This window comes from Trichomycterus rosablanca, chromosome 25 (genome assembly GCF_030014385.1).
Source record: "Trichomycterus rosablanca isolate fTriRos1 chromosome 25, fTriRos1.hap1, whole genome shotgun sequence".
Taxonomy (NCBI): Eukaryota; Metazoa; Chordata; class Actinopteri; order Siluriformes; family Trichomycteridae; genus Trichomycterus; species Trichomycterus rosablanca.
Window position 1 is genome coordinate 5,675,054 of NC_086012.1, and position 10,839 is coordinate 5,685,892.

Here is a 10,839-nt window from a genome sequence, read left to right on the forward strand (position 1 = left end):
GGGTCCTGACCTTTGAAGAACAGGGTGAAAGAAGGCTAACAGACTACAGTCAGTAATTGTAGAACTACAAAGTGCTTCTATATGGTAAGTGGAGCTGATAAAATGGGCAGTGAGTGTAGAAACAAGGAGGTGGTTTTAATGTTATGGCTGATCAGTGTACAGCTTTGGGATATGTGTACTTCTTCACCCGACAACTATTTTTATCGCTTATTTTGGTCCCATTCTGACCCATTAATGTTTCCGAAAGGTACATTAATCTACGGTGCTTCTGCTCGGTCATATTATCTCAGGGCAGGCCCACCACCACAAATTCACAGACATTTTTTACTGAATATATACATGCTTGAACACACACAATCACCTCTCTGTGCAAAAGTACTTGCACCTCCACTAAATACATGCTTGAACTCACACAATCACCTGTCTGAGCGTGTGGAGTTTGCATGTTCTCCCCGTGTTCGTGTGGGTTTCCTCCCACAGTCCAAAAACGTGCAAGTGAGGTGAACTGGAGATACTAAATTGTCCATGACTGTGTTCGATATAACCTTGTGAACACCAGTGATTGTGTGTGTTCAAGCATGTATTCAGTAAGAATCTTGTGTAATGAGTAACTACCGTTCCTGTCATGAATTAAACCAAAAGTGTAAAACATGACGTTAAAATCCTAATAAACAAACAAACAAACCTGTCTGAGCAAAAGTATTTGCACCTCCGCTAAATACATGCTTGAACACACACAATCACCTGTCTGAGCAAAAGTATTCTCACCACCACTAAATATTACACCAGTGAACAACATTAGTGTTCATTTTACACATGATACACACAGAAGGCACAATTTTAGCTGTAGTTATAGTGCAAATTAGGTTAAATTATATTAAATTATACAGTATGAACCCGACAGTAAATGAGATTTTTTTTATACCACAGAATTTGTGCAAGAAGGTCCTGGGTTTCGATCCCCAGGTGGGGCGGTCCGGGTCCTTTCTGTGTTCCCGTGTCTGCGTGGGTTTCCTCCGGGAGCTCCGGTTTCCTCCCACAGTCCAAAGACGTGCAAGTGAGGTGAATTGGAGATACAAAATTGTCCATGACTGTGTTCGATATAAAACCTTGTGTTATATATAGTAACTAGCGTTCCTGTCATGAATGTAATCAAAAGTGTAAAACATGACGTTAAAATCCTAATAAACATACAAACCTGTCTGAGCAAAAGTATTTGCACCTCCGCTAAATACATGCTTGAACACACACAATCACCTGTCTGAGCAAAAGTATTCGCACCTCCGCTAAATATTACACCAGTGAACAACATTAGTGTTCATTTTACACATGATACACACAGAAGGCACAATTTTAGCTGTAGTTATCTGAACCTTTCTGTGTTCCTGTGTCAGTGTGGGTTTCCTCCGAGTGCTCCGGTTTCCTCCCACAGTCCAAAGACGTGCAAGTGAGGTGAATTGGAGATACAAAATTGTCCATGACTGTGTTCGATACAACCTCGTGAACTGATTAACCTTGTGTAATGAGTGGCTACCGTTCCTGTCATGAATGTAACCAAAAGTGTAAAACATGACGTTAAAATCCTAATAAACTGTCTGAGCAAAAGTATTTGCACCTCCGCTAAAAACATGTTTGAACACACACAATCACCTGTCTGAGCAAAAGTATTCGCACCACCACTAAATATTACACCAGTGAACAACCTAACCTGCAAATTATGTTAAATTATATTAAATTATACAGTATAAACCCGACATGTTTATGCGAACAGTAAATTAGATGTTTTTTTACCACAGAATTTGTAGGACCTTCGTTACAGTAGGTGGCGATATGCTGTATGTTTGTACCGCTGTTACCCGGATGTAATCCTCTCAGGGGTTTAACTGAGTGGTATTTTCGAGCTAACTTGCTCGTTTGAGGCGGTTTTTCAGTCGAAGTTTGTGTTGATATTTTTTAATATTTTCATTAGTAAAACACACCAAACCGCGAACATGTTTAACCGAATGACGAGTCTTTGGATGGGTGATGTAAGTATCGAGCAAATTTTAACGTAAAACGATATTTTAGCTGAGTTAGCAAGTTAGCAAATTTGCTTAGTTACACAAACGCTGCTAGTTAGCAACTGTTCAACTGCTTCATATTTAAACCTCACCAAACAATACTTACTTTAATGCAACTAGTTGGTCCACTTACCATATTGAAGCACTTTGAATTTCTACAATTACTGACTGTATTCCATCTATTTCTCTACATACCTTTTTAGCCTGCATATTAGCCTGTTCTTCAATGGTCAGGACCCCCCACAGGACCACTACAGAGCAGGTATTATTTAGGTGGTGGATCATTCTCAGCACTGCAGTGACACTGGCATGGTGGTGGTGTGTTAGTGTGTGTTGTGCTGGTATGAGTGGAGTTTTTAAATACCGTGTCCACTCACTGTCCACTCTATTATACACTCCTACCTGGTTGGTCCACCTTGTAGATGTAAAGTCAGAGACGATCGCTCATCTATTGTTGCTGTTTGAGTCGGTCATCTTCTAGACCTTCATCAGCGGTCACAGGACGCTGCCCATGGGGCGCTGTTGGCTGGATGTTATTTGGTTGGTGGACTGTTCTCAGTCCAGCAGTGAAAGTGAGGTGTTTAAAAACTCCAGCAGCGCTGCTGTGTTCGATCCACTCATACCAGCACAACACACACTAACACACCACCACCATGTCAGTGTCACTGCAGTGCTGAGAATGATCCACCACCTAAATAATACCTGCTCTGTAGTGGTCCTGTGGGGGTCCTGACCATTGAAGAACAGGGTGAATGCAGGCTTAAAAAAGTATGTAGAGGAACAGATGGACTACGATCAGTAAGTGCTTCTATATAATACGTGGAGCTGATTATATATATATATCTTTGCACTGTAGACCACTTTTATACCAAATAAGTGCATCTCTATATGTATAGTAGTATGTGTTAATTCACCATAGATACATACATGCATACATAGATATATATTCCTAGATTAGTATCCCCAATAATGGTTGGATTGAAAAACACACTCATACACACTATGGACTTTTTTTTATAGACTGTCTGAGGCATCAGCTGCATAATGCATCAATCTAGAGTAAACTGTCAATTGTGTCATTTGCACAATTTCATCTTCGACTGCTTTGGGTAGCACTGTTGCCTCACAGCAAGAAGGTCCTGGGTTTGATTCCCAGGTGGGGAGGTCTGGGTCCTTTTGTGTGTTTGCATGTTCTCCCTGTGTCTGCATAGGTTTCTTCTTAGTGAGGTGAATTGGAGATACAAAATTGTCCATGACTGTGTCTGACATTAAAAACTTGAACTGATGAATCTTGTGTAACCAGTAACTACCTGTCCTGTCATGAATGTAACCAAAGTGTCCAAAACATGACGTTAAAATCCTAATGAATACATATCGTACATATAGTAAGGAACGGATGTCTTGAAACATTTGATGCACTTACCGACATCCGAAAACAGCTGACCGTGTCTGCCAAGTGCTGTTACAAGGCTTGTCTAATTTAATCATACCAATATACATAGATTAGACCCTTCTAACAATGGCACACTTTCAATTGGAAGTATTCAACCCCTCTTGTCTTAAGGTATTATAATGTTTTCATTTTTCATATTCTGGTCAGACTTGCATTAGGTCAGATTCCACTAAAATGGCAGAAATACCCTGGACTGGAGGCCAATCTATTGCAGAGCTTTGTTCCCTGAGCCCCCCCACCTGTTGGCACCAGGTTGGACTAGCATTTAAATCTGGAGATTTTCCTTTTTAAAAATACTCCTGAGACTTAAAAATGTGTTTGGGGTAGTGATATTTTCTCTACTGTCAAAAGTTTCTGGACATGTGTTTAGTTACAAAATGAAAACATTCACTTATAAGGTCTATTAATGATGGTGCATCTTGCAGTTGGACCCATACATGGATGAAAATTTTATCAAGCAAGCATTCAGCAATATGGGGGAGACGGCCTACAATGTTAAAATAATTACACATCGAGTAACCGGGTAAGTGTCTCGCAGCTCTGTAATTTCTTTTTGTATTACTAAATAATTTTGTATTCATTGTATAATATTATGATTTGTTACAATCCTGTTTAATGCCTAATATACCAGACATTTTGAACATGGACACTGACAGTATTAACTCAACATTTTTAGTAAACTATACATTGTTGTGAAAAAGTAATTGTCCCCTTTCTAAATCATGTTAGCATTTATCACAGCTGTTATTTGTGTACAGTACAATGAAATTCTTTCTTCGCATATCCCACCTTGTTTGGAAGCTGGGGTCAGAGCGCAGGGTCAGCCATCGTACGGCATTCCTGGAGCAGACAGGGTTAAGGGCCTTGCTCAAGGACCCAACAGTGGCTGCATAGCAGAGCCTGGATTTGAATCGCCAATCTTCTTGTTGATAGCCCAAAGCTCTACTAGTACTACTAATTTTAAATCTTCACAAAAGTCTGTAACAAAAACTAACAGCATTCCATTATCAGAACTTCACACCAACAGTCTAATGGTGGACTGTATTGTACTCCATTGTGTCCATGGTCTCATCACATTATAAAGAAAAGCAAAGTGGCACAAATGTAGCGCCTGTAATGATGCAGTGTAATATATCTTTATATATCTTTTGTTTTGTTTAGTGGTTCTGCTGGATATTGTTTCGTGGAACTGGCAGATGAAGCCAGCGTCGACCGTTGTGTTCAGCGCCTCAATGGGAAGCTGGTTCCGGGATCAAATCCTGTAAGTATTCCAGCGTTGACGCATTTAAAACAGCATTGAACTCTACCTTGAAAAGTGTATGCACTTCTGTATTCAAACACATTGTATTTAATTATTTATTTAATTTTGCTTTTTCCAAATTTGAATAAACTTAACTTCCATGTGCACTCTGGTGACCTGTACTGGCTGTGAAGGGCTTCATCTAATGAGACCAAAGTGGAACTTTTGTGGAAGATGTGGGTCAAGGAACATCTTAGGCACCTATGGCACCACATCTTTACACAGGCCAGTGGCGGATTTTTAGAGACTTGGCACTTACGCTACTCCTTCTGTATTCCTCCACCACGTAGCAGCACCTCAACCAGAGCAAGGAGATGATTTTGTATCCAACTTTTACCAACTTAGTATTTATGCACATTATTTCTAATGCAATAGCACAAACTTTATGCTTAATGACTCTGCATTAAATATCTATTTTCTATTGCATAATTTTTCATTTGTCTTGTTTTTTTAAAGCCCAGAAAGTTTAAGCTGAACTATGCAACATATGGAAAAAGACCTGAGCCTGGGTGAGTTTAAATTTACTATTGCATGATGTCCTTTTACTTCTATTGATCTGAATTAGAAAGCGGACTCTAAACAATACATTTGAAAGTATTTGCTTATGGTTAGGACTTAGTGTTTATTATGTCAGTACAAAAATACAACCACTTTACCTGCTATAAATTCTTTCACTCTGTTTATTCTCAGACCTGAATTTTCAGTTTTTGTTGGAGACCTCACATCAGAAGTAGACGATTATCAGCTTCATCAGTTTTTTCTGAAAAAATACCCATCATGCAAAGGGGCCAAAGTGGTCACTGATCCCTATGGCAATTCCAAGTATGAAAACGTCACTTTTGCATCTCTGTATATGTAGTTAAAGCATGTGTACTTTGATATGATTTGTTGTTGGGAGTTGTTTTGCTACAATATTATCCTGCTTTCCCAAAAAAAGGGGGTCAAACTAACTATAGTGGGATGTTATTTGCTTATGTTAACAAATCTGCTAAAACTATTGTTTTCCCCCATATAGGGTAAGCAAGAGCAACTCACAAATGAAGTGATGCTACTTCATGTTAAAAGTAAAAGAACGTTCCACCGTCAAATAAATTTGATATTTTTGAACATATTTTGATATACGTTGATATTACTGCATGATTCGGCATTTAAAAGTTAAAAAGCTGTATCCTGAGCGGTTAGTGTTGTCCTTCATTGCAGGGGCTATGGCTTTGTGAAGTTCGGGGATGAGAATGAGCAGAAGAAGGCTCTTGAGGAGTTCCAGAATGCTTCAGGCCTGGGAGGCAAACCTATCAGAATAAGCATTGCCGTCAATAAAAGGTATCCTATAAGTATCTCGTTATGCATAACATTCAACTTTACATTTAGAGCAGTTTGTGTTATATAAATGAGTATTGATACTTTATTTACTTTTACTTTTGGAGATTACTGAGGTGTACATAGACTGCTTGTTTCTGTGCTTTTATTTCTCATTTATGTTCTTATCATACCAAATCACAATAGCATTACCTACCTGTTGAGTATTTCTCATCATTCCGACTTCCAACCTTGCCAATCTATATAGCCTATATATCTTACAGTCAGCCCCACTGGCCCAAGTCGAAATATCATTGCAATTTTTCAGCCCATGGGTGTAACTTCTTACATATTTATTCATATGTCATTACTGCTGACCCATAGAGTTAATTAATTCACATGTCTATGGCAGGGTTTCTTCCCCCATGGTTTTTTTACGCGACCCAGGCAACACAAACAACGCATCTTACTTTCTGTTAGGCTCCACAATCTGGTCCCACTGTGGTCTACACTATGTAACAAAGCCTCCACAAAAGTGGAGGTGTGTCCTCCCTGTAGCTATTAATAGCAGCCTTTCAGTATTTTATTGGGATTCCTGTGGACGGGCATACTTTCTTTTATTGTATGGCTATTATTTTTTGAGATGGATGTCCACCAAACTCATAAGTGTGATGGATTTTTTTTACAGCAACAACTCTACAATAATTACTATTAACACTGTAGCTACAACTATGGCTATAACTCCTACACAATTTGCCCTTTAGCCCATAATAATCAATAAAGTAAATGATGTCTGGAAGTTATTTAGACTTTATATATTTTCATTGGATGGCTGTTATTTTTTGTAACAGCATGTCCACCTAACTAATAAGTGTAATGGCCAGGTGTCCACTTGCCCAATTTGCTGCATTTAACCTTATTAATACTACCGAGTGAGTTACATTTGTAATCCAATATCTTAAATAAATAGCTAAACACAATGTGAATAATACATTTATATTTTTACAGTAACAAACCAACCAGCTACAACTCACAGAACAACAACTACAACAGCAATTACCAACAACAGTACTATCAACAACCCTACAATAATTACTATCAACAGTGGGGCTATGATCAGTATAACAGCTACAACTATGGCTATAACCCCTACGCAGTGCCCCCTCCGGTTCCTCAGGGGATGATGGGACCCCCGCCGCCTGTCGGAGCGCCTACAATGCCTCCCGATATGCAGTCAACCACAGAGGTATGAAGCTTATATTGATCTTTAAGAAATATATACTTATAGGAATATTTTATGCACTAAATAGTCACATCATGCATCCAGTGTTTCTGGGATGGAGTAGGACTTACTGTGACCCCGAACAGGATGATGCAGTTACAGAAATAAATTATGTCACATATAAAATATGTCAGTTGCACTGGTGCAGGTATATATAAAAATCAAATATCCTTGCTAAAGTAACTGGTGCCCCTGTTACTGTAATGGAACATTTTGGTAATAAAAGTAGGATCTGACACATGTATCTTTGGGAACTGTGAGCTTTTGAACAGAGGAGAAAGCTTTGGTTCTAGACCTGTAACGGACCAAGCTTCTGTAGCTTGGTTCTAGACTGGTGCCCTGCTTACTGTAATGGGCCAAGATTCTGTAATGGGCCAAGCTCACTGTAATGGGCCAAGCTTACTGTAATGGGCCAAGCTTTCTGTAATGGGCCAAGATTCTGTAATGGGCCAAGCTCACTGTAATGGGCCAAGCTTTCTGTAATGGGCCAAGCTTTCTGTAATGGGCCAAGCTCACTGTAATGGGCCAAGCTCACTGTAATGGGTCAAGCTCACTGTAATGGGCCAAGCTTTCTGTAATGGGCCAAGCTCACTGTAATGGGCCAAGCTCTCTGTAATGGGCCAAGCTTTCTGTAATGGGCCAAGCTCACTGTAATGGGCCAAGCTCACTGTAATGGGCCAAGCTTTCTGTAATGGGCCAAGCTCACTGTAATGGGCCAAGCTCACTGTAATGGGCCAAGCTCACTTTAATGGGTCAAGCTCTCTGTAATGGGCCAAGCTCACTGTAATGGGCCAAGCTGTCTGTAATGGGCCAAGCTCACTGTAATGGGCCAAGCTCACTGTAATGGGCCAAGCTCACTGTAATGGGCCAAGCTCACTGTAATGGGCCAAGCTCACTTTAATGGGTCAAGCTCTCTGTAATGGGCCAAGCTCACTGTAATGGGCCAAGCTTTCTGTAATGGGCCAAGCTCACTGTAATGGGCCAAGCTTTCTGTAATGGGCCAAGCTCACTGTAATGGGCCAAGCTCACTGTAATGGGTCAAGCTCTCTGTAATGGGCCAAGCTCACTGTAATGGGCCAAGCTTTCTGTAATGGGCCAAGCTCACTGTAATGGGCCAAGCTCACTGTAATGGGCCAAGCTTTCTGTAATGGGCCAAGCTCACTGTAATGGGCCAAGCTCACTGTAATGGGCCAAGCTTTCTGTAATGGGCCAAGCTCACTGTAATGGGCCAAGCTTCTGCAGCTTGGTTCTAGACTGGCTATGTATCTGTTAATTCTAACGTTTTGTTCAATTTTATCTTCATCTTTTCATTTTATTATTTCCAGCAATCACATGATGCCACTGAGGAAGTTGAAGAAGATGTTGAAGGTAACACTTGTTTTTTTTAACCATTAATTATATACTGAAATTAAGTTACTATTTGCTGGGGAAGCCTATGACAGCACTTCCTGCACAAAGTAGCATCTCACACAGTGGCCAGAATAATGATTCTACAGTCACTGTAAGGGACAGTGGTAGCTTAGTGTGTAGAGCTTTGGGCTGTTAATCCAAAGGTTGAGAGTTCGAAGCTCCTGGGGCGCAGTACAATGGCTGACCTGTGCTTTGACCTTAGCTTTCAGATAAGCTTGTACTATACACCTGTATATGTATCTCTGGAATGTTCTGGGGAACCTGCTTACGAATGAATCGTAATGTCAGTACAAATGTTTTCTAGGTTTTCATTAAGACTTTTTTCCACTTTCAGACCCAAATCCACCAGTGGACGTGGAAGTCCTGAACAGGGAGTACATGGAACGTAGCGAGGAACTCTACGATTCGCTCATGAACTGCTGCTGGCAGCCTTTGGACAGCGTCACATCTGAAATCTCTCCTGTAAATCCGTGCTGATCGCTCGCGTTAATCTCAGACCCAGATCTTCCTTATTATAAACGGACCCAGACCCTTGTTATGCAGGCACACAGTGTTCAAACATCAGTCTATTTTATTCAAGATTTACCGTGTTTCTCCTGTCTTTTTGTACAGTCACGTTCTTCAAGCATTCAGGAGTAAAACTGTCTTGTTACTACACACAGAAGGAAAGTTGTTGTTACTGTGTTGTAAGAATTTTTTTAACAATTATAAATAAATTTCATTCAGCGTGTTCTTTGTGTACATCTGCTGTCAACGTTAAACAGATTCTGGTGTACTTGTCTATACTAGACCTTAGAATCTTCAGAATCAAAAAGCAAACTTGAAATTTCTGTTAAAAGCACAATAATAAACAAGTAGTCAGCTTGAAATCTAAAAGTAAACCACTGTATTAGGCTAGACCTTTAATAAATACATTGTTTGGCGCTGAGGTGGTGCAGCGGGATAAGCTGATAACTCCTTGGTTCAAAACTCGGTGTTGCCACCAGTCGGCTGGCCGCCAGCTAGCCAGCCTAATTGGCAGTGCCTGCAGGAGACCTTGATTGGCTACCGAGTCTGCTAGGGGGTGGGATGACCGGACTATGTGAGTGGGGTCTGCGCACGTGTATAACATACCCTCCTCGAATGCAATCAGGTATCCCCCAGCAGCGGAAGACAGATTGACTCTACATCGGGAGAAAATTGGAGACGATAGAATAGAACAGAAAATAGGAAAAAGTCAGTGTGAAGGACTTCCCGGGATTAACTAGGAGGTGCATTCTGGGTAAGAAAAAAGTAGCATGTACAATTGTAAAAAGCGCTAATTACACACACTATATATATATAAAAAAGTGTGGGATGGTCCAATTGCGGCACGCTTCCTCTCCACTAATGCCGACCCCAACTCTGATTGAGGAGAACAAAGCTAACCCACGCCCCCTCCGACACATGGGCAGCAGCTGTATGCATTTTATCACCTTCACTCTGATGAGTGCATTTGCGAAACAGCACTGTGTACGGAGACACACCCCGATAGCACTTTTTCGTAGTTGTCGTAGTTGCATCAGTCATGCGCGAGTTCCCACCCCTATATGAACAACGGGCCAGTCGTCAATCTAGTGTTCTATTGTGTGTTTTACTGCTGCGCCACCTAAGCAGCCCTGTACAAGTAAATTTGACTTGATGTGCTTACCCACCAGCACTGAAATCTTGAGCCATCGAAGTTCGAATCTCATGCAGCGCTATCATCCTGGCCTGGCATCCAAACAGTCACAATCGGCTGTGCCCGAGAGAGGTCGGTCAACTGGGTTTCATTGCGGCTGCATAATTCCGGCCTCTGCTGACTGGTCAAGGCACCTACTCTAGTGGTGGGGTTTTATCAGAGTTCACCTACTAGTCAAAAAGATGCATCGGACAACTGCAATGTGTTGGGGGGGGGTCCAACTCTCCTCAGGACATTGATAATGATACCAATGCTGGAATTAATCTGATACGTTTTGATAGAAATTAATTAAGCACATTAAAGACAAGACATACAGAAGTAACAGAAGTATTTTATCAT

The 10,839-nt window shown here is 40.8% G+C and overlaps 1 protein-coding gene across 1 annotated transcript; it reads left to right on the forward strand.

Annotated features, from left to right (window-relative positions):
* Positions 1-1,889: 1,889 nt before the first annotated feature.
* On the forward strand, positions 1,890-9,531 carry trnau1apb (tRNA selenocysteine 1 associated protein 1b). The gene is made up of 9 exons (XM_062987483.1): positions 1,890-2,027; positions 3,939-4,036; positions 4,675-4,774; positions 5,270-5,322; positions 5,504-5,635; positions 6,014-6,133; positions 7,118-7,355; positions 8,717-8,759; positions 9,136-9,531. The coding sequence occupies exons 1-9, from the start codon at positions 1,992-1,994 to the stop codon at positions 9,276-9,278; spliced, it is 963 nt and encodes a 320-aa protein (XP_062843553.1). The 5' UTR covers positions 1,890-1,991; the 3' UTR covers positions 9,279-9,531.
* The last annotated feature ends 1,308 nt before the right edge of the window (positions 9,532-10,839 follow it).